Source organism: Colobus angolensis, unplaced genomic scaffold (assembly GCF_000951035.1).
Source record: "Colobus angolensis palliatus isolate OR3802 unplaced genomic scaffold, Cang.pa_1.0 Scaffold37, whole genome shotgun sequence".
Classification (NCBI taxonomy): Eukaryota; Metazoa; Chordata; class Mammalia; order Primates; family Cercopithecidae; genus Colobus; species Colobus angolensis.
This window is the reverse complement of record NW_012117043.1, coordinates 7,046,784-7,070,561: the sequence shown is the minus strand read 5'-3', so window position 1 is coordinate 7,070,561 and position 23,778 is coordinate 7,046,784. Positions and strand designations below refer to the sequence as shown.

At 43.2% G+C, this 23,778-nt stretch overlaps 1 protein-coding gene across 1 annotated transcript; it reads right to left on the bottom strand.

The window, feature by feature from the left end:
- Window positions 1–23,778, bottom strand: COIL (coilin). The gene is made up of 7 exons (XM_011953730.1): window positions 23,499–23,778; window positions 11,904–13,008; window positions 11,696–11,782; window positions 11,403–11,450; window positions 8,150–8,219; window positions 4,002–4,090; window positions 1–956 (listed from the first exon to the last, which is right to left on the bottom strand). Exons 1-7 carry the CDS (start codon window positions 23,741–23,743, stop codon window positions 873–875), a joined length of 1,728 nt encoding a protein of 575 aa, XP_011809120.1. The 5' UTR covers window positions 23,744–23,778; the 3' UTR covers window positions 1–872.

Sequence of the window (23,778 nt, the reverse complement as noted above, 5' to 3'; positions counted from 1 at the left end):
TTTAGTTCAATACGATTTTATTTTAAAATGTGTACAGCTGAAGGAGGGATCTGATCTTTTGTTAAATGAAACCAATTTTCACAGTATATATTTGGCCATTTTAGCTTTGTAGTGAATAATAACAGAAAAGGAAGTTTCTGTTCAAGATCCTCACTCCAGCACACTCAGCCAGGTGCCTGGCAAGATGACACGTTTCCTGGTCTGAAGCTCACAGCCAATCCTCTCACCCAAGTGGAACACCAGTTCTCCTCCAGGCATACACACACACACATACATCTTATTTTCACTGCTCTACACAGGGCCCTGAGAATCCTTAATTTTAAAGTTGGGAAAAACATGAAAGGATTCCTTAACTCATTGTCTATGACACATCCAACTACCTTTTAACTCTTAACAATTACAAGTATAAAATACTTGAAATTTACGAGATGCTCCATTTAATGGAACAACTCAAATGCTAAAAAATTAGATCAAGTAACATGCTTTAATATTTTTAAGTGTTACTTAAAACTTATTGAGACAAGATATGCAGCACATTCTTGGTATTATAAACTCCTACCGACGACTGCTACTTGATGGCCAAAAACATTTAAAAAAGAGAAGAAACCATACTGGTATACAACAATGTCTGCAGGGAATGTCATGTTTTACATTTTGTTAGCTGAAATTAAACCTGACAAAAAAAACCAGAGATCTACAAAACCGACACCCATGTCATTTTAAATGATGAGGTAGATTGTTTCCTATGCAGTAAAGTGAAGATAACAAAAATCCATACAACTTCCAAATCCTCTTTAAAAAAAAAAAAAGTTCAGGTTATAGTCACTTTCACAAACAAGACATTCATAAATTCTAAGGTGGAGAGGTCATACTCAGGCAGGTTCTGTACTTGATGTGTTACTTGGAGATTCAATCATCAGTCTTGGGTCAATCAACTCTCTCCAAAATACAGTGATCTAAGGAAAAAGACAAAATCCCCAGTTTGGGCACTTCATTTTGAGGTCATACAGGTTTTAGTAAGTTAAAATTTTTAGCCAAGTAAATTTTCCATCAGTGTGAATGACTGAAGAATGGGAATAATTTGGGTTCCAATAAACTGAGTTCAATTAGGGTATAGTAACTCTTTAGGCCAGGCGCTGTGGCTCACGCCTGTAATCCTAGCACTTTGGAAGGCTGAGGGAGAGAAACGCTTGAGCCCAGGAGTTCAAGATCAGCCTGGGAAACCTAGTGAGACTCCATCTCTATTTTTTTTTTAATTAAAAAAAAAAAAAGAGGCCAGGCACGGTGGCTCACACCTATAATCCTAGCACTTTGGAAGGCCAAGGCAGGTGGATCATCTCAAGTCAGGAGTTCAAGACCAGCCTGGCCAATATGTGTCTCTGCAAAAATACAAAAATTAGCCAGGCATGGTGACACATGCCTGTAGTCCCAGCTACTCGGGAGGCTGAGGCAGGAGAATTGCTTGAACCCAGGAGGCAGAGGTTGCAGTGAGCGGAGATTGCGCCACTGCACTCCAGCCTGGGTGACAGAGTGAAACTCTGTGCTGGGAAAATAAATAAGTAAGTAAGTAAATAAATAAATAAATAACTCATTTACTTAGAATGAAGCTAAATTTTACATTAAACATATTTCATCTTTCGTTGATTAAGAACAGGGGATGCAGGGGTTGCAGGAGGGAGTAGCTCCCCCAACTCCTCCATTTGATTTGCCCTGTGGACAGGTGGCTTGGAGACCTTCTGGGAACTAGATGTGGTCCAGATGGGTATCACTAGGATGCTGATGTCCTTTCGCACTGCTCTGTAGTTCTTATCCTAAGCTACCTAAAAACAGGAACTATTATAAACATACGTGTGTAGCAAAGACTTGGAACCAACCCAAATGTCCATCAATGATAGACTGGATAAAGAAAATATGGCACATATACACCATGGAATACTATGCAGACATAAAAAAGGGTGAGACACGTCCTTTGCAGGGACATTCTCAGCAAACTAACACAGGAACAGAAAACCAAACACCACATGTTCTCAGTCATAAGTGGGAGTTAAACAATGAGAACACACGGACACAGGGAGGGGAACATCACACACTGGGGCCTGTTGGGGGGTGGGGACAAGGGGAGGGATAGCATTAGAAGAAATATCTAATGTAGATGACGGGGATGGGTGCAGCAAACCACCATGGCACATGTATACCTATGTAACAAACCTGCATGTTCTGCATATGTATCCCAGAACTTAAAGTATAATAACAATAAAAAAAGAAAAAAACAAAACAAAACAAAATGAACTATTTCACAGCCCACCAAGAGAAAGCAAACGCTAAGGCTTGGTCCTATGAATGAATAATGAGGGCCATCTAGTGTCAAAAACGGTAATTACAGGCTTTTTGCTCTACAGTCCAGGCTGGAACACAGTGGCATTCAGGACTCACTACAGCTTCGCCCTCCTGGGCTCAAGCGATCCTCCTGCCTTGCCCCCACCACCCCCAAAGGTGGCTGGGACTACAGGCATGTGTCACCACTCCCAGTTAATCTTTGTATTTTTTGTAGAGATGGGGGTCTTGCCATGTTGCCCAGGTTGGTCTTGAACTCATGGACTCAAGGGATCAGCCTGCCTCAGCCTCCCAAAGTGCTGTGATTACAGGCATGAACCAGGTTCCCGGCCTAATTACAGGCTTTCTATTCTACTTCAGGCCTCTGTTTAGGGCATAGACAGAAAAGCCTCCAAGGTTTAATTTTCCAATGCAGTTTCCAATTTCAACCAAAAAAAAAAAAATTTTTATATACACACACACACACATATATATACACACACATACACACATTTATATATATATATAAAATAAAGAAGTACAGGAGACCAGGCCAAATCTGCTGATCCTACTACAAACACTAAAAACGTGTTTCTGGAATAAATCCCTGAAAGTGTCATCTACCTTAAAGACAAGGTAAAACATACAGTCTGGCTAGGGTTTCTACAAGCTGACACTTCAGAAAAAATGTTTGCAATATTGAAATCTACAGAATAGTATCTATAACATTTCAAGTATAAACACCTTAAAAGAGAGCATTTTCTTAAATCTAACTTCTATTTAATGCCACCATAACCTAATGAGCTAGCCACCGCCAGCAACTCTGGTAGGTCTGGCTGCTTAAAAAGGTATAAACCATATACTTCCTAAAATGGCAATTTAAGGATTTAAAGTCAGAGGACGGGATCATCATTTTATGTCACTCTTCAAACTGTTGTGTTATTGTAAGTTGGAACTCTCAGGCCAGGCACGGTGGCTCACGCCTGTAATCCCAACACTCTGGGAGGTCTAAGTGGGCAGATCACTTGAGGTCAGCAGTTCGAGACCAGCCTGGCCAACATGGTAAAACCCAGTCTCTACCAAAAATACGAAAATTAGCTGGGCGAGGTGGCAAGCACCTGTAATTCCAGGCACTCCAGAGGCTGAGGCACGAGAACCACTTGAACCTGGGAGGCAGAGGTTGCAGTGAGCCAAGATCATGCCACTGCACTTCAGCCTGAGCCAGTGACACTCTCTCAAAAAAATAAAAGTTGGAACTGTGGTAACACTTGGGGGACAGTAGTGACTGCAAGGGAACATAACAGAGGGTTCTGGGAGTGGGTGTTATGTTCTGTTTCCTGATCTGGGTCTGGTTACATGGGTATGTTCATGTGAAAATCGTTCAAGCCATGTAATTATATGCGCTTCTCTGAATGTATATGCCAATAAAGTTTCTAAATATGCTACCCTTTCCTGCTGGAATCCTTATATAGCTATAATTTTAAACAACTGTACACTCTTAAAGAAAAGTTTGTTATTTGTGCATCTTGTCACACAGCCTCTATGAGGGCCAAGATGGAGCCCTGATTTGGCACTTAGCACTGGTATTGCCACACCACAGATCCCCCCAGGGCCTGTAGTGCAATGTCCCCTTCCAAACCACAGAGAGAACGTATGGCCAAGCAATGCAAGAAGAGAAGCACACCTACCTTGCTCTCCTGTGTCACAGCGTACTCCACTACCTCGGTTCCATTTTCATTGTGATAAACCAAATCAAATTTCCCAGGTTCTCTCAAGGCTGAAACAAGAAGATAGGGAGGAAAGAGAGTAAGTTATTTCTCAATAGTTAAAAATGTTCCTCTACAGGGAATTTCTATCATTAAGAAAACAGCCACAAACAAACTGTCAATTAATGTGAAGGCTGGGTATGTACAGGAAAGCACGGGGTGCTCAATACAGGGGGATCCTGAGAAAAAGCCTGGACCGGGGGACTTCTCAGCCATTTATCAGAGAAAATCTTTCTTTCATAAGCTTGATGAACTGTCATTAGTACTACCAGAACTGAATATGGCACCACAACATAATCCCCAAAATTAATTAATTTATGTGTTTCAACAAGGGAAGGTAATATGAAATGCTGCTCTGTCCTTAGAAATCACATATGCTTCCTACTACTTGGTAATACAGGCAGTCCCTTTTTTTTTTTTTTTTTATAAGACAGAGTCTTGCTTTACCGCCCAGGCTGTAGTGTAGTGGTACAATCTCGGCTCACTACAAACTCTACCTCCTGGGTTCAAGTGATTCTTGTGCCTCAGCCTCCTGAGTAGCTGGGATTACAGGCATGGCATGCACCACTATACCCAGCTAATTTTCGTATTTTTAGTTGAGACAGGGTTTCACCATGTTGGCCAGGTTGGTCTCAAACTCCTGGTCTCAAGTGATCTGCCCGTCTCGGTCTCCCAAAGCACTGGGATTACAGGCATGAGCCACTGTACCCGACCTCAGTCCTTGCTTTCTATGGTAGAATGGGATTGGAAAAATGACTGTACAAGCTGAAACCACGCAAAACAATCTTAAAAATCAATAGGAAAAATTATTACTGTCTTATGACTTTTAAAAAATTTTGCCAAAACATTAAAAACCTTTACTACATAGGGAAATTAAAAATGAGTAAAGTAAAAACACTGTACTTATGAGTACACTGTAATTACATTAGGAACACTGAGAGTTAACTTTCTCTCTTTCTTTCTAGGTGTTTTATTTCTCTATAAGAAACTTATCAAGGGGAGTTTGAACAGTGCTTGTGCTCTTGCCCTGTAACTTATGATACAGCGCAAGCATCTTCTCTGTGTTTTGTACAACTGTTGTACTCTTTTCTAAGTTTGAAACTGCTGTCTACATTTTACCCTCTGAACTTCTACTGTCATGAAATAGCTCAAAGAATTTGTTTTTTACTTTGTAAAATCTTTGTTTTTGCTGGTGTCACTTTGGGGACATTTTCATCCTTTTTGCCACGACCACTTTCCTCATTTAAGTCAACAAGTTCACCTCACTGGCAGTGTCAACATTTCCACAGTGAGCTCTTTCTTCTACAGACTCTCCTTAAACTCAGTTTGGATGGCACTTTCAGCATCACCACTTTTGTTTCTTTGCTGTGCCTTTATCTTTGTGGGCCTATTCCCTACTTCGATTATAAGTTTTGTAAAATGTCATGCAGTTTTATCAATGAGAGACAAGGAGGCACCACAACTGCATGCTCTGCTCTGTATGTGAACTGAATAACAGATGCACAGTGACCAGTCACTGACGGACTCTGAAAGCACTGACTTGATGGGTCATAGATCATGACACGTATCTGTTATTTACGTTTTACAGTGATATGTGGACTAAAGAGCTACTGGCAGTACTTTATGCACTTACTCACAGTTAACATATGCAATGTTGCTGGGGGACTGGTATTACTTAACTAAACCATGGTAACTGAAATTTATGTATATCAGAACCACCACATGAAGGACAATTGACATTGCTATTAGAGAACAGATAAATCCATTTCTTTCTTTCTTTTTTGTTTTTGAGACAGGGTCTTGCTCAGTCACTCAGGCTAGAGTGCAGTGACGCAATCATGACTCACTGCAGCCTCCACCTCCTGGGCTCAAGTGATCCTCCCACCTCAGCCTCTCAAGTAGTGAGAACTACAAGCATGTACCACCACACTCAGCTATGTTTTTTTTTTTCTTTAGAGACAGAGTCTCACTATGCTGCCCAGGCTGGTCTTGAACTCGTGGGCTCAAGTGATCCTCCCACCTTGGCCTCCAAAGCCATTTCTTGATGCCCTAAAGAAGAAAAACTCTAAGTGGATGTTATCACTATTAATCACCTGGCAAGCACTGATCAAGCTGTATGTGCAGAATTTGACAGTGGACAAACTTTTCTGTCCACCATTCTTAAGAAAGGGGATTTCTATAAATGAAACCTCATCAGAAGAAGGGTAGGAAACTAGTATAAGTTATATATAAACATCTACTTAATATCATAAAGGAACTTTGTTGAAAAACTCTTTGGACTGATTTCTGTCAACTGAATCTTTTATTCAATCCCTTATTTAAAAATAAACAGAAGGCGGGTGTGGTGGTTCACGCCTCTAATCCCAGCACTTTGGGAGGCTGAGGTGGGTGGATCACGAGGTCAGGAGATCGAGACCATCCTGGCTAACACGGTGAAACCCTGTCTCTACTAAAACTACAAAAAATTAACCAGGCGTGGCGGCAGGCGCCTGTAGTCCCAGCTACTCGGCAGGCTGAGGCAGGAGGATGGTGTGAACCTGGGAGGTGAAGCTCACAGTGAGCCGAGATCGCACCACTGCACTCCAGCCTGGGTGACAGAGCAAGATTCCGTCTCTAAAATAAACAAACAAACAAACAGAAAACAGGCTGGGCATGGTGGCTCACACCTGTAGTCCCAGCACTTTAGGAGGCCAAGGCGAGTGGATTGTTTGAGGCCAAGAATTCAAGACCAGCCTGGCCAAAATGTCAAAATCCATCTCTACTAAAAATATGAAAATTAGCTGGACATGGTGGTGTGTGCCTGTAGTCCCAACTACTCCGCAGGCTGAGGCATGAGAATTGCTTGGACCTGGGAGGCGGAGGCTGCAGTGAACCAAGATTGTACCACCGCACTCCAGCCTGGGCGATAGAGTGAGACTCTGTCAAAAAAAAAACAACACACACACACACACACACACACACAGAGTAAACAATTAATTGCTTTAGGATCTGCTAAAGGAAAAGGGATCTCCCCTGTCCTCTGGCCAGGGACCCCCTATAGTACACTCCAAGTTAAGCTACATATTATAAAAGCGCTCTTATTCCAGGCATTCAGTTCCAGTAACAGGTGGGGTAAATCAGAGATAAAGCCAGTAACTATTTAAAATGATATGTGAAAGTGTATGTATATACACAGTTTAGATATTTTGTTTTGACTTAATATACAAAAGTATATTCATTTGACAATCTTTTGAAACAGAGCTGAGTAGGTTTTATGAGTTCACTGAATAGAGCTCTTTCTTTTATAAACCATACCATTGTATTGTCTGCAATTTCCACAATTTACAGTTTTGGTCGTTTTTTTTATTTTCATTTTTCCGAGACTGAGTCTTGCTCTGTCACCCAGGCTAGAGTGCGGTGGTGCGATCTCAGCTCACTGCAACCTCCACCTCCCGGGTTCAAGCCATTCTTCTGTCTCAGCCTTTCCAGTAGGTGGGATTACAGGCACGTGCCATGATGCCTGGCTAGTTTTTGTATTTTTAGTAGAGACAGGGTTTCACCACGTTGGCCAGGATGGTCTCAAACTCTTGACCTCAAGTGATCCATCACCTTCGGCCTCCCAAAGTGCAGGGATTACAGGCGTGAGCAACCATGCCCAGCCTGGGCTTTTTAAAAATAATGCAAGATTGCAAAAATTTGCAAGACAATCTAAGTGCAGAATCTTCTCAGTTTTTACAAAATTCCTCCCAATCTTTTATAGCTGACGCAGCCATCCATAATTTCATAGCATTTATTGAGTCAGCATTCAACTTAGGCTTCCTAGGAATAACTATTTTTATAATCAATTTTCATCAGTTCATATAAACTTTTATGAAAATTATATAATTACAGTAATAAGAACTAGCCCAACAGTTCTGGAATATATCCAACATCTCTGATGAGTCCCCAGGGTTACAGTGTGCGGAAAGAAGTGGGGAGCGCCAGTTATATGGAGGCCAAGGAAGAGAACATCTCCTGCGTGTAAAAGCTATTCATAAACCACTGTAGATAGAAAGAGCCTAAATTTTCAAATTCTTTTCTAAAAGACTCACCAGGTAAGGATGAAAGAATTTCTATATCTACTTGCTGGGTCTCTGGATTGTGGCTTAATATTCTTCCTTCCTTTCAAAAATAAAAGTCCAAGTCAAAATCAACATGTAAAACACTGTGAATATACTAAAAACCACTGAATTGTAGACTTTAAAATGGTTAAAATGTTGAATTTTATGTTATGTGAATTTTATCTCAGTTGAAAAATTTAAAAATAAATCCACATATAGAGAAAATAAAAGTAAGTAGACTAATAAACCCGTTATGTGAGTATACAGAAATATCTTTAGAGGCAAAATAGATACATTTAAATCATAAATGGCAGACACTACCTTAAATAACTCGATGAAAGTAAAGATTACACCAGGGAACCAAAAGTGAGTGAATGCGGGAAAAGGAGGAAAAATCACACCAGGTGGATATATTCAAGTGACCACTGACCATGACAGCATTCATCAGGAGAGACCAGATATATTCTAATGGTGCTGCCTCGGTTCCTGATGCTTTTAGAACCCTTCTAAAATAGTGATCACAACCCCTCAGGAGAAACTAGAAGGCACTTTATCACTGGTAAGATCCCAATTCCCCTTCTCCCAGGTCTCCAGGTGTGGGAGCTGATTTTCTAATCCATCAAGAGGATGACTGCCCATGCATGTAGGCGAGGGGGAGACACATGGTAGCCTCTGGGGGTACATACTGAGAGGCCAAGCAACCAGTTCCTCCTGACTCTATCTAGAATTTCTGAGCACTGTCAACAGTGTTTTTTAGAACCAGACTCAACAGGGAATCAGGAGCTTGGGAGACTACATTTTTGAGTACAGAATTTAACTAATTTAATTTTTGGAGACAAGGTTAATGAAAAAAGCAGATGATCAAGCTAGATAACTGCGTTTGAGGTCAAAGCAAAAAAGTAGAACCAATTTTCATTCTTAAAATGATTGTGAAAGCAATTTCAAAAATCTTCAAAAAATTTTGTCACTAAAGTAGGCAAATCACCTTCCAACATTAATAACCATGACGACTAACACCAATTTAATATGCAATTTTTTTTAAGAGTCTCATTTTGTCACCCAGGCTGGAGTACAGTGCAACGATCTCAGCTCACTGCAACCTCCACCTACCGGGTTCAAGTGATTCTTGTGCCTCAGTCTCCTGAGTAGCTGGGGCTACAGGTGCATGCCACCACGCCAGGCTAATTTTTTGTATTTTTAGTAGAGATAGGGTTTTGCCATGTTAGCCAGGCTGGTCTCGAACTCCTGACCTCAAGTGATTCGCCTACCTTGGCCTCCCAAAGTGCTGGGATTACAGGCGCGAGCCACTGCACCTGGCTGTTAACACGCAATTTTTAAAAATCAGTATCATCTAGAATTACAATTTACAGAGGTTGTGGGATGTATCAATACAATATTCATTTCCATTTCCTCATATATCACACAATTAAATTAGTTATCTATGGTAGGGTGACAAAACACCCTGGTTTGTTCAAGACAGGTCTGTTCATCTTTCCAGCATAACTATTAATAGCACTCCCTTTCACTCACAAGTATCCTCATTTAGGTGATAAATTACACGATCACCTTATCCACAGGAGACACCAAGTGCCTAAGAAGATAAAAACAGGCCGGGTGCGGTGGCTCAAGCCTGTAATCCCAGCACTTTGGGAGGCCGAGACGGGCGGATCACGAGGTCAGGAGATCGAGACCATCCTGGCTAACACGGTGAAACCCCATCTCTATGAAAAAAATACAAAAAGCTAGTCGGGCGAGGTGGCGGGCGCCTGTAGTCCCAGCTACTCGGGAGGCTGAGGCAGGAGAATGGCGTAAACCCGGGAGGCGGAGCTTGCAGTGAGCTGAGATCCGGCCACTGCACTCCAGCCCGGGTGATAGAGCGAGACTCCGTCTCAAAAAAAAAAAAAGAAGATAAAAACAAAACACCAATGACCTAGAACTAACCCACCAGATCCCTTCATTAACTGATTCTTCCAGCCTGCTTTTGAGGAAAGGTTTTTTTTCCTTTTTTTTTTCGAGACAGAGTCTTGCTCTGTCATCCAGGCTGAAGTGCAGTGGCACGATCTCGGCTCACTGCAAGCTCTGCCTCCCGGGGTCATGCCATTCTCCTGCTCTCAGCCTCCCGAGTAGCTGGGACTACAGGCTCCCGCCACCATGCCCCGCTAACTTTTTTGTGTGTATTTTTAGTAGAGACAGGATTTCACTGTGTTGGCCAGGATGGTCTTGATCTCCTGACCTCGTGATCTGCCTGCCCGGCCTGCCAAAGTGCTGGGATTACAGGCGTGAGCCACCACACCCAGCCTTGAGGAAAGGTTTTTATAAAGATTTTAAAAGTCTTCCAAGGCATCAATCCAGATCAAATCAAATTCCCTTGTGTTTTATCTATGTTACTATATTAACATTACCAATTATTACCTTAAAAAATGGCCTTACATTCCATATTGTACATCAAAAAAAGAAAGGATGCACTTTAACAAGATTTTCAACAAAATTTTGGTGGGTGAAAAAGAAACTTGTAATTCTGTGATCCCGCTGAGTTAAGCTTTTATTGAACTATGAAAAACCTCACATGCCAATATCAAGACTCATACAGATATTAAGTAAGTAAATTCCATGGATAATATTTATGAATTACCTGTGGTTAACTGATAACGCAAAAGAAATCATACTAGATCATAATAACCAGAAGTAATTCACAAATATGTAAAATAGATTCCCATGATGAAAATAATCAAATCTTCTTGCTGAGAACTATTTATTATTTTCTTTCAAAGTTTAGAATCATGAGGGAATGAATACCCAAATAAGTTGGTGTGTCTAAACTAATTAGAAAAAAGTAACTAAAAAAATTAAACTGGCTGGGCATGGTGGCTCACACCTATAATCCCAACACTTTGGGAAGCCAAGATGGGGGGACTGCTTGAGCCCAGGAGTTTGAGACCAACCTGGACAACATAGCAAGATCCCGTCTTTATTTAAAAATAAAAAATTAATATTTTTTTTAAAAAGTAAAAATTAAGCTCATCATTCTCCTACTCTATTCTTCCCAAATATAAGGCAAATAACACTGGGAGACTTCACAGTGATACTATTAAAAAGTTGACATTTCGATAATGTTTTCATTTTCTACTTTCTGGCATTTTTATTTAGTAAAAAAACAAATCTGTATTATCCATACAAGTAGTATTAAATATGACTTTCGTTTTATTAATATACTGACAACTTACTTTTAAATAAACATCCTTACCTTGTAGTCAGAGACATCAGGAGAGTAACTGGATGTTAGTTCCAAAAGCTAAAAAAGAAGAAAAAACCCACAAATACATAAGCTCTCTTCTCCCCTCACATTCCCACAGCTCCTCCATCATGCCATGCTGGGGTGTCCACCCCACCAGTCTGGGAGCCCTACCAGGAACCCATGACAACACTGCGGTTCCAGTGGGAAGGGCTTTTACAAACACTTTAAACCTGATTTGTTAAGTAAGTTTATTTGGAAGGGGAATGAACCTTTTTTGCTGTGACCGTTGTTTTGAAATATACCTTAAATGCAATCTTTTCTCCAACTTGAGGGGCAGCTGCTAACAGTGGTAACAGACTATAGTCCTTCTTCTGTGTCTCTACTGGATTCTGAAAAACAGTGTTAATCATGTGACATCATTATTGGTGAGAAAATGTGAACCCGTGACATGAACTCCACACACATTCTAAGGGGAAAGGGAGGAGGTAACTTACAAAAAATAATACTTACCTGGATAATAGTAGATGAATTTGTTACCACGTCATTTAATTGCTGTTGCCTCTGGTTGTCAGTGCTTCTATTTACAACACAGGAAACAGGATGCCCTCGTCCTCGACCTCTCCCCCGCATACCCCGTCCCCTGGCTCCCTTCCAAGAAAAAAGGTTCTCTCCTCTACCCCATCCTCTTCCTAAACTAGCGGGGAGAGACACACTGGGAGAAGGACCAGGAGCCTGGCCACCATTTGAGCCAGAACGCCTCCATCCAGCAGCACCTGCACTCTGTGATGATGGCCCTGGGCCTGGACAACCTCTTCCTGCAAAAAGGCCTACTGTCTTTAAGAAACCCGCAGCACACTCTGGGGTGCTCGATGACATCAAGCATTGGTCATCTGACTCTGAACTAGAGTCTGAACTAGAAGATGTTGTTCCAGAGGTCTTGCCCTTGCTGGGGGTAAGGCTAAAGCCAGGTTTTGTAGCCAGTTTGTCTGCAGTTGTATTTTTGCTAGAGGGTTCTTCCTTTGATAACTCAGTTGGTAATTTCTCTGAGGAATTTCTGGCTTCCAAAGTGACTCTGCTGGGACCATCACTGATAGATTCATCACAAGACTCAGACTCCGAGGAGGAACTAGGACTCTCTTTTGAGCAAACGCTTACACTAGCTTTCCTTTTGGCTCTAACAAGGCTGTTTCTAGCAGAACCTTTTGGAGAACTACATCTCTGATCGGTCCAGTCTTTTACTGCCTGTACTTTAGGAAACTTGGGATTCTTGGCCTTTTTTTTATATTCACATTTCTCCTTTTTCTTTGGTGATTTTCTTTTGGTCTCTTCATTATCATCACCTACTATGACACAGGCTGCTTTATTTTTTCTCTTGTTTTTTTTGCTGACAGTCTGATCTGTGACAGCTTTTGGTTCCAGATCCAAGACCTTCTCATTATTGTTATTGTTCTCTTGCCTCTTCCAATGCTTCTTTGAATACTTGTAATCTGGTTCAGTTTCTTCATCCTCCTCTAACTGAAATGCCCGCTTCTTTGCTTTTCTAAGAGATAAATTAGTGTCACCATTACTGATGACTACAGAATTCTCAGCAACTCCTCTCTCTTCTAATTTAACTCTGTCAACAGAACAAGAGAGAAAGCTAGAGTGAGCAATTTGTAAACACATCTCCAGGACATAGTTATATACTGAGATGACTCTACAAAATGTAACTACCATCAGTCAATGAAAAAATGTCATATCAATTAAAGACAAAAGACTCTTTCTGGCAAAATGGCCCATACAGCATTACTCACAGTCAACTTTCAAATGACTAGTTTTATTTATTGAATAGCTACTGCATCCCAAACATTTTTTATACGTTTTTTTCTAATCTAAACACCAACACAAAGTAGGTATTTTTAATTTTACAGATCGCAAAATTACAGCTCAGACAAGTTACTTGCCCCAAATCTAGAGCTGATAAGTAGCAGAAAGGCAATTCAAACTTCAGTTTGTCTAACTTCAAACTCACAATCTTTCTAAGATATGCATGTCACCTACCCTAAAAGGTGATAATGCTGATTATCCATTTTGTTTCAGAATGTGGGCTGCTTTCTTTAACAATATTTTACTCGTTTTAATTTAGGTGAATACTAAACAATTTACGTTCTCTGGGGTATTGACAGCCATCTGTACAATTCCATGACACTCTGTGAAGCTTAATTTTATGTATCAATTTGTCTGGGCTATTGGGTGTCCAGATATCTGGTTAAAACGACACTGGCTCTTTCCACACCATCACACTGGTGCACACGCATGTCCTGGCTGATGCTCTCAAGGGCATCAACAAAGCTGAAAAGCAAGGTAAATGCCAGGTTCTTATTAGGCCGAGCTCCAAAGTAATTGTCCAGTTTCTTTTTTTTTAGTTTTTTTAATTTTTTTTTTTTTTTTTTGAGACAGAGTCCCAACTCTGTCACCCAGGCCAAAGTGCACTGGTGCATTTCTCAGTTCACTACAACCTCTCCCTGCCAGGTTCAAGAGATTCTCGTGCCTCAGCCTCCCAAACAGCTGGGATTACAGGCACCCACCACTATGCCTCGCTAATTTTTGTATTTTTAGTAGAGATGGGGTTTTGCCATGTTGGCTGGGCTGATCTTGAACTCCTGGCCTCAAGTGCCCAAGTGATCCACCTGCCTTGGCCTCCCAAAGTGCTGAGATTACAGGCATGAGACATCGTGCCCAGCCCCATCATCCAGTTTCCAACTATAATGATGAAGCATGGTTACACTGGCAAGTCTGAAATCACTGGTGATCACAGAGCTGGGAAAATTGTTGTAAACCTCATAGGCAGGCTAAACAAGTATGGAGTAATCAGCCCCAGATTTGATGTGCAACTCAAAGATCTAGAAAAATGGCAGAATAATCTGCTCCCATCCCACCAGTTTGGTTTCACTGTACTGACAACCTTGGCTGGCATCACAGACCATGAAGAAGCAAGACAAAAACACACAGGAGGAAAAATTCTGAGATTCTTTTTATAAGGATGTGATACATATTTACAAATATATTGCCTCAGTGGGCAAAAAAAATTATGCTGGGAGTATGTGCAAGGCTGTTTCTGGATGAGATTAACATTTAAATTGCTAGACCGAGTAAAGTACATTGCTGTCTCCAATGTGGGTGGGGCTCATCCAACCTGCTGAAGGCCTGAATAGAACAAAAAGACTGAGTAAGGGAGAATTAACTTCTCTGCCTGACTCTTTAAGCTGGGACATCGGTCTTCTCCTGCCTTCAAACTCGAACTTGAACTAGAAATATACCATTGGCTCTCCTTGGTCTATAGCTTACCAACTAAACTTAGGACTTCTCAGCCTCCACAATCCTATAAGCCAATTCCTTACAATAAATCCCATGTCTGTGAGTGAGTATTTGTATTTGTGTGTGTGTGTGTGTGTGTGTGTGTGTGTTTCTTACTGGTTATGTTTCTCTGAATAACCCTACTTCATCCAAAATGTCACTATAGGAAAGCAACTTCATTCCTCTATCAACTGGCAACAGTTAATCCCAGAATGTGCAGTCTGATAATGATGGAAGTCTTGAGAGTGTCCTCGATGTTAAGCAAATAGTAAGCACTCAAAAATGCCTGTTGGCCAGGCACGGTGGTTCATGCCTGAAATCCCAAAACTTTGGGAGGCTAAGGTGGGAGGGTCGCTTGAGCCCAGGAGTTTAAGACCAGCCTGGGCCACATAGGGAGACCCTGGCTCTACAAAATACAAGCATTAGGCTGGGTGCAGTGGCTCACGCCTGTAATCCCAGCACTTTGGGAGGCTGAGGTGGGCGGATCACGAGGTCAGGAGATCGAGACCATCCTGGCTAATACAGTGAAACCCCGTCTCTACTAAAAATACAAAAAATTAGCTGGGCGTGGTGGTGGGCGCCTGTAGTCCCAGCTAGTTGGGAGGCTGAGGCAGGAGAATGGCGTGAACCCGGGAGGCGGAGCTTGCAGTGAGCCGAGATCGTGCCACTGCACTCCAGCCTGGGCGACAGAGCAAGGTCGCAAACAAACAAACAAACAATAGGCAGGCAGGTTGGCGCATGCCTGTGGTCCCAGCTACCCGGGGCGCTGAGGTGGGAGGATCACTAGGGCCCAGGAGGTCGAGGCTGCAGTGAGCTGTAATTGCGCCACTGCTGAAAACACAGATTATACTTACAAGGCATTTACATCCAGCTATATATTTCATCAAGTTTTTTTAGTGACCAGGGAAAGACGTAGACAATCATATTTGAAAATGAAAGGCCGGGCGCGGTGGCTCAAACCTGTAATCCCAGCACTTTGGGAGGCCGAGAGGGGCGGATCACGAGGTCAGGAGATCAAGACCATCCTGGCAAACATGGTGAAACCCCGTCTCTACTAAAAAATACAAAAAACTAGCCGGGCGAGGTGGCGGGCAGAGCTGAGATCCGGCCACTGCACTCCAGCCTGGGCGACAGAGCGAGACTCCGTCTCAAAAAAAAAAGAAAAAAGAAAATGAAGAACAACTGGTGAATGATAGGAGTATATGTTACAAGCATTCTTTAAATTTTTTAAGGCATAGTAATCCTGTGGATTTACCTCAATGCGGTAGTTGAAAAAAATCCTCAATTATTTGTCAGAAAACATAACTATACAGACACACAAATCAAGATAAAATAAAATAAGAGTTACTGACATCAGCAGTAGGATAAAGAGAGAAATAAAATGCTAAGTGACTAGGGATTTTAAATTACAAAAACACATTCCCCTCTGTTCCCAGCTGGGGACCCTGGCATCTAATAGCAAGGAAATAATTCTTAATCTGGCAAAAGTCAGTTTGGTATCCTATGAATTTAAGAACTACCATGGAAGCCCTACAATATCAGATGTTTTTCTTGACATTTCTGATAAATTTGTTTTTACTTGTAGCAATGATCCAAGCTTCAATTCTGAGATGACCAAATAGGACCAAACTCTCTGTCAAATTCTGAAAATGGTTGCAAAATTCTGTTCAGTCACTGTGGTTTATTAAGGGCCTGGAAAACAGCACATGGAACATCCAGTTGATGAGAACCCCTTCCTTTCCTGGGAGTTGGCAACATCCTCACGCCTTCCAAAGCAGCTCTTGGCATCGTCTCACCCATTCTTAAGACCATGCATTGGCCGGGCGCGGTGGCTCACGCCTGTAATCCCAGCACTTTGGGAGGCTGAGGCAGGCAGATCACGAGGTCAAGAGATCGACACCAGCCTGGCCAACATGGTGAAACCCCGTCTCTACTAAAAATACAAAAATTAGCTGGGCGTGGTGGCACGCGCCTGTAGTCCCAGCTACTCAGGAGGCTGAGGCAGGAGAATCGCTTGAATCCGGGAGGCAGAGGTTGCAGTGAGCCAAGATCATGCCACTGCACTCCAGCCTGGCAACAGAGAGAGACTCCATCTAAAAAAAAAAAAAGAAGACCATGCCTCTACAGTTATTTGGCTTGAAGGTATGACCTGTGATTGCTGCAGCCCCACTTCCTACTGTTCCCCAAGAGAATGACTTCGGTTTTTAAAATATTAAGATTATAATCAGGTGTCATGGCACATGCCTGTAATCCCAGCTACTCAGGAGGCAGAGGGAAGATCACGTGAACCCAGGAGTCCAAAACTAGCCTGGGCAACACAGTGAGCCCTCATCTGGGAAGAAAAAAAAAAAAAGAAAGAAAGAAAATATTAAGATTGAGAGGCAAAATACCATTCAGGGAAAAAGAAATAGTTCTCCTGGGTCTGCTTAGTTACCATTCCTGTCAGGTGCACCTTCCCTGGCAATATTCTCTATTTCTTTACCTGGATCACAAAAAATAGAGTATCCTTTTACAAACAGAAGTGCATGCAGTTGTCCTTTCACAAGTAGAAGTGAATTACCTAGGTCACTAGTGACGAAAGAGAGTTGATTCCAAGAAACTCTAAAAACAGATCCTCACTTTTCTTTTTTCGAGATAGAATTTTGCTCTGTCGCTCAGGGCAGAGTGCAGCAGCACAATGTGGGCTCACTGCAACCTCCTCCCCTTGTGTTCAACCAATTCTCCTGCCTCAGCCTCCCAAGTAGCTGGGATTACAGGCGCCCGCCACCATGCCCTGCTAACTTTTTGTATTTTTAGTAGAGATGGGGTTTTGCCACATTTGTCAGGCTGGTCTCGAACTCCTGACCTCAGTTGATTCACCCGCCTTGGCCTCCCAAAGTGTTAGCATTACAGGAGTGAGCCACCGTGCCTGGCCATCCCCACTTTTCATTCTAACTCTCCGCACAGCAAACCGGGTGGTATTATCAAAATGTAAGTCCACCCTTAACATCTACAATTGGGCTTCTAGGATTCTGTTATGCAGAAAAACTGACACGCCCATCTGTCAAACCTGATACCCCCTACGCATTGCCAGCCTAGGCCAAAGTGAATGCCTGGGTTCAAATGCTATTTCTGCCACTGTAACTTTTTAAAAAATCACTACCTCAGCCTTTCTCATCTATAAAAATGAGGACAATGACAATAATTATAGTACTCAGTGAATTATTATACAGAGACAGCATGACCGACTCAGAACAAGTGATATCCAAATGTTAGCGCTAATTTTTATTAACACAATGAATGTTGTTAGTCCTGTGATGGGTAAGTTGGTGAATTTTTAAAAGTTGTACAAGTCTGTACAACCTTTCTGGAAGCTAATTTGACTGTACTTACCAGTTTTTATATGTACCTTCTCTTAGACCAATGGGTGTCTCTTCTAAGAATAAATCCAACTGAATCATTTTCCCAGTACACAAAAATATACAAGAATATTCACGGAAGCACTATGTAGCAAACAGAAAAGAATGATGTACCTCACATACTTTATATACCGAGATGGCCCACGATAGGTGAAAAAGCAAGGTGCAGAACAGTATGTTACGATATCTGTATTTTAAAAGTATAAGTACATATGGTTGCACATGTATAGAAATCTGGCGGCCGGGCGCGGTGGCTCAAGCCTGTAATCCCAGCACTTTGGGAGGCCGAGACGGGCGGATCACGAGGTCAAGAGATCGAGACCATCCTGGCTAACACGGTGAAACCCCGTCTCTACTAAAATACAAAAAAAAAAAAAAATAGCCGGGCGAGGTGGCAGACGCCTGTAGTCCCAGCTACTCGGGAGGCTGAGGCAGGAGAATGGTGTGAACCCGGGAGGCGGAGCTTGCAGTGAGCTGAGATCCGGCCACTGCACTCCAGCCTGGGTGACAGAGCGAGACTCTGTCTCAAAAAAAAAAAATAGAAATCTGGCAAGATATGCCCCATACCCCAAACTTAACCAAGGTTACTTCTGGAGAGTGAGGTGTGGGAAAAAGTATATTACAAGAGAAGTAGGAAACTTTTTACCTTCGATTATCCAAGGAGCCACTAACTACAGCAATGTGAAATGAGAACTCATCTCTAATATTTTGTTTTGTTTGAGATGGGGTCTTGCACTGCTGCCGAGTCTGGAGTGCAGTGACACAATCATGGCTCACTGCAGCGTCAACTTCCGAGGCTCAAGTGATCCTCCCACCCCAGCCTCCCAAGTAGCAAAGACTATAGGTATCCATCACTGAGCCCGGCTTTATTTTTGCATTGTTTTTTTTTGAGGGGGGTGGGGTTGGTAGAACAAGGGTCTCCCTATGTTGCCCAGGCTGCTCTCAAACTCCTGGACTCAAGTGATCCTCCCACCTCAATCTCCCAAAGTGCTGGTATCACAGGCATAAGCCAACATGCCTGGCCCATCTCTAATATTTAATCAATGTGTTTTTGTTTTGGTTTTTTCGAGATAAGGTCTCACTGTCGCCCAGGCTGCAGTGCAGTGGCACCATGTCAGCTCACTGAAGCCTTTACTTCCCAGGCTTAAACGATCCTTCCACCTCAGCCCCCCAAGCAGCTGGGACTACAAGCATGTGCCACCATGCCTGGCTAATTTTGTTGTATTTTTCTGTAGAGATGGGGTTTCACCATGTTGCCCAGGATGGACTCAAACTCCTGAGCTCAGACAATCTGCCTGCCTCGGCCTCCCAAAGTGCTGGATTATAGGCATGAGCCATGGTGCCCAGCCTTAGTTAGGTATTAACTGCCAGAGTTAAAAGGGTCAGAGAGGACAGAATGCACTTTGTTTCCTTACAGAATTGACTCTTCAAAAGGGAGTTCTCAGGCCGGGTGCGCGGTTCAGGCCTGTAGTCCCAATACTTTGGGAGGCTGAGGCGGGAGGACTGGTTGAGCCCAGGAGTTTGAGACCAGCCTGGGCAACTTAGTGAGCCCTCTCTACTAAAATTAAAAAACTGCACTGGTAGTCCCAGCTACTCGGAAGGCTGAGGCAGGAGGAGCCCTTGAGCTCAGGAGTTCCAGGCTGTATGAGCCAAGGTTGTGCCACTGCACTCCAGCCTGGGCAATGGAGTGAGACCCTGTCTCAAAAAATAAGGGAATCTCTCTGAATCTACTGTAATTCTGAGGCCTGCACGATTAAAAAATAATAATAATTTAAAAAATTAAAAACCGACAGACACAGTCGCTCACCCTTGTAATCCCAGCACTTTGGGAAGCTGAGGAGGGCAAATCACTTGAGGTCACAAGTTCGAGACCAGCCTGGCCAACACGGTGAAACCCCATCTCTACTAAAAATACAAAAAAATTAGCCTGGCACGATGGCGGGCGCCTGTAAGCCCAGCTACTTGGGAGGCTGAGGCAGAAGAATCACTTGAACCCAGGAGGCAGAGGTTGCAGTGAGCCGAGATTGTGCCACTACACTCCAGCCCGGGCAACAGAGTGAGATTCCATCTCAAGATGGATAGATAGATAGATAAAAAAAAATAAAAATAAAAATAAAAAACCAAAACTGAGGTTGCAGTGAGCCAAGATTGTGCCACTACATTCCAGCCCGGGCAACAGAGTGAGATTCCATCTCAAGATAGATTAGATAGATAGATAGATAGATAGATAGATAGATAGATAGATAGATAGATAGAAACAAAACAAAAATAAAAAACCAAATCTGCCAACACCCTGATCTTGGACTTGTCGTCTCCAAAAGAGTAAGAAATAAATTTCCATTTTTTAAGCCACCCAGTCTGTGGTATTTTGTAATAGCAGCCCCAGCAAACTAACGCAGGGGGCTCCAAGGCAATAGGAGCACCTCCTCCTCCTCCTCCCAGGAGCGTTAGAGGCCACCTTTAGGAACTCACTGTCAGAAACGTGGGGGCAGATGAAGCCAGATTCCTGGGGTTTAAGAGAATGGGCTATGAGGAAACAGCAGTGGAATATAAGTGTGTGGTACATCTAAAGCCTCAAAGGCTGTTCCTCAGGATTCCCACAACCTGGTTCCACTTTCCCTCGTTAGACTTCTCAGTACTGCCAATGATCCCAACAGAATGCTTTGGCTGGTCAGACTCATCTTTTTATCAAGTCCAGCCAGCTTTTGTCTCTACAGCTGTGCTTTGATCATCCAACATTTCCCACCCATTCTTCAAGGTACTGCTCAATTCCCTAACCATTTTGTTCCACGCTGATCTCCCTTTTCTCAACCAGCTTCTGCACTTACCAGTATAACTTGGTCTAACTATTCAGTCTAATTGCCCATATCACAGAAGGTAATATACAAAAGCATGAAACTCATTATTGGGGTCCCAGTCCAACGATATTGGGTACTTTGAGAACAGAGACTATGTTTTCTTCTGTAGCTCTGAAGAAAAGTGAATCTGTTAGGGAAAAACAATGATTGCAGGCATAAGACAACAATAAAGATGAATTTTCCAGATTCATCTTTTTCTATAATCTGCCCATTTGCCACTGAAGCCACTACAGAGGTATTTTTTGCCACATGCAGCTGTGCATTCGAAGTATTTAGGAAGGATTTGCCTGTCATCGTGTTGTAATTATTATTTATAACAATTTTCATGGTTTGTTTTTGTCATTGTTAACTTCATTATGAAGAATGTAATGTCCAGATGATTCATTAAAGTATAATTCTAGTTAGCTAGCACAAGTTATTAACTTATTAGGCAAGGGACAGTTCAGAAAGTAATCTTAATAGGATGGGACACAATCCTTAGAATTGTAATATTTAAATAATCCTTCAATTGCAGAGAGAATAGAGATCTATTTCACAGTCAATAAAAAGGGGGGAAAAAACTCTTTGAAATTCGGATTATTTCAAATTGTCATTTGAAACAGTTGAACATTACGCAATAAATCATCACCAACATCCTGATTTGAAGATGCAGTTATTGTTCCAAATTAAATTCCTTGATGTTCTGAAGAAATCTTACAGAATCTGATATGCTCAAGGGTAAGGAATATTCAACAACAAAGGGCAGCAAGAGAAAATAGCCTGGTTCACAACTCTGGAATTAATTCACCGTAACTGAAGCTTAAAGGCGGTGGGGGGAAGGAAGGCTGGCACAGTGGCTCACACCTGTAATCCCAGTGCTTTGGGAGGCTGAGAAGAGAGGACAGCTTGAGCCCAGGGATTCGAGATCAGCCTGGGTAACATGGCAAAATCCTGTCTCTACAACAAATACAAAAATTAGCCAGGCGTGGTTGCCTGGCCTGAAGTCCCAACTACTTAGGAGGCTGAGGTGGGAGGATTGCCTGTGCCCAGGAGGTCGAGGCTACAGTAAGCTATGACCGCACCACTGCACTCCAGCATGGGCATGGGAAACCCAGTCTCTTTGTTTAAAAGAGAAAAGAAAAAAAAAAAAGCCTGAATAAATCGGTCCAAGACATGCATCCAAACTGGTGATACCATCATCTGACTGTGGCAACTCAACCACATTTCAGCAATTCATACTACAATTGCTCCTGGATACTCACCTCATTATCATTTTTTAACTTCCAAAATCACATTTAAGATTATTTTGTGGTTCCCAATTTACAGCCCAAAAGGACTCAAGGCACTTATTTGAGAAAACCCCAAAATGTCTGGGTGAGACACAGAATGATACGCCACCAGAAGTCTCAGGGGACACCGGGCACACGAGAACTAAGGCTGGACAACAGCATGTTATGAAGAAAACGCGACGATTCCCCTTTGTCAGCTTGGGTCTCCTGCACCTGACCCTGAAGGCCGCCAAGGGTAAGGCCGGGTCTCCCGCACCATGGACACGGAACACAGTCGCACAGTGCCTAGCTAAGCGTGGATGTGCTATATCAAGGCTGAAAGAAACCCTGGCCCTGCCCTTAGGCATCAGGGTTTTTCCAAGTTTCATTCTCCTGTCATAGAAGCATCCCGGGAAGGTTGCTGGTTACAATGCAGATTCCGGCCAGGCGCAGAGGCTCACGCCTGTTAATTCCAGCACTTTGGAAAGCCGGGAGGATCACTTAAGGTCAGGAGTTCAAGACCAGCCTGGTCAACATGGTGAAACCTGTCTCTACTAAAAATACAACAACAGCAACAAAATTAGCCGGGCATGGAGGTGAACGCCTGTAATCCCAGCTACTTGAGAGGCTGAGGTGGGAGGATCGATTGAATCCGGGAGGTGGAGGTTGCAGTGAGCTGAGATTGTGCTACTGCACTTCAGCCTGGGTAACAGAACGAGATTCAGTCTCAAAAATAAAAATAATAGGGGCAAGGTGGGGTGGCTCACGCCTATCATCCCAGCATTTTGAGAGTCTGAGGCTGGCAGATCACCTGAGGTCAGGAGGTCGAGACCACCTAGACCACTGTGGTGAAACTCCATCTTTACTAAAAATACAAAAATTAGCCGGGTATGGTGGCGGACGCCTGTAGTCCCAGCTACTTGGGAAGCTGAGGCAGGAAAATTGCTTGAACCCAGGAGGCGGCGGTTGCAGTAAACCGAGATGGCGCCACTGTACTCCAGCCTGGGCGACAAAGCAGGACTCTGTCTCAAAAATGAATAAATAAACAATAAAATGCTGATTCCTGAGCCCCAAAGTTGACTACACCAATCAGTATCTCCCGGGTTAGCGAACGTGCATTTTTACAGTCCCACCCCTCAAACCCTCATCCCCTTCCCCATTCCCCATCCCCTCCACAACCAGGTCTAGCGGCCTCAAGCCCGGGCGTGCGCAGGCGCGTCCCCCTCCCGCCGCCCACCCGGCCGTCCCGCTCCCTGCACCGCGTACCTGAGGCAGTCGTTGTCTCTCACCAGGCGCGCGCTCTCGGCGGGGGGCAGGAGCCCCCCCTCCAGGTAGAGGCCTAGGAGGGCCCCAGAACTGAAGCCGAAGCGCTGGCGGATGAGACTAATGAGATCTGTGACGACTCGGCATCTGTTCAAGTCGACCAGAAGCCAGAAGGCCGTACAGTGCGGGGTAGCTGGCGGCGGGTAATCAAATTGAAGCCGTAGCCTAACCGTCTCGGAAGCTGCCATCTTGCTCGGTGCTCAACGGAAGCCGAGAGATACCA

Bases quoted from the DNA above. Each gene is read 5' to 3' on its own strand.
- COIL (XM_011953730.1), bottom strand. From the start codon at position 23,743: ATGGCAGCTTCCGAGACGGTTAGGCTACGGCTTCAATTTGATTACCCG. The intron at 11,783-11,903 runs GTAAGTATTATT...ACTGTTTTTCAG, and splicing joins ATTCATCTACTATTATCCAG to AATCCAGTAGAGACACAGAA. The intron at 4,091-8,149 runs GTGAGTCTTTTA...TTCTTGTTTCAG, and splicing joins AATTCTTTCATCCTTACCTG to CCTTGAGAGAACCTGGGAAA.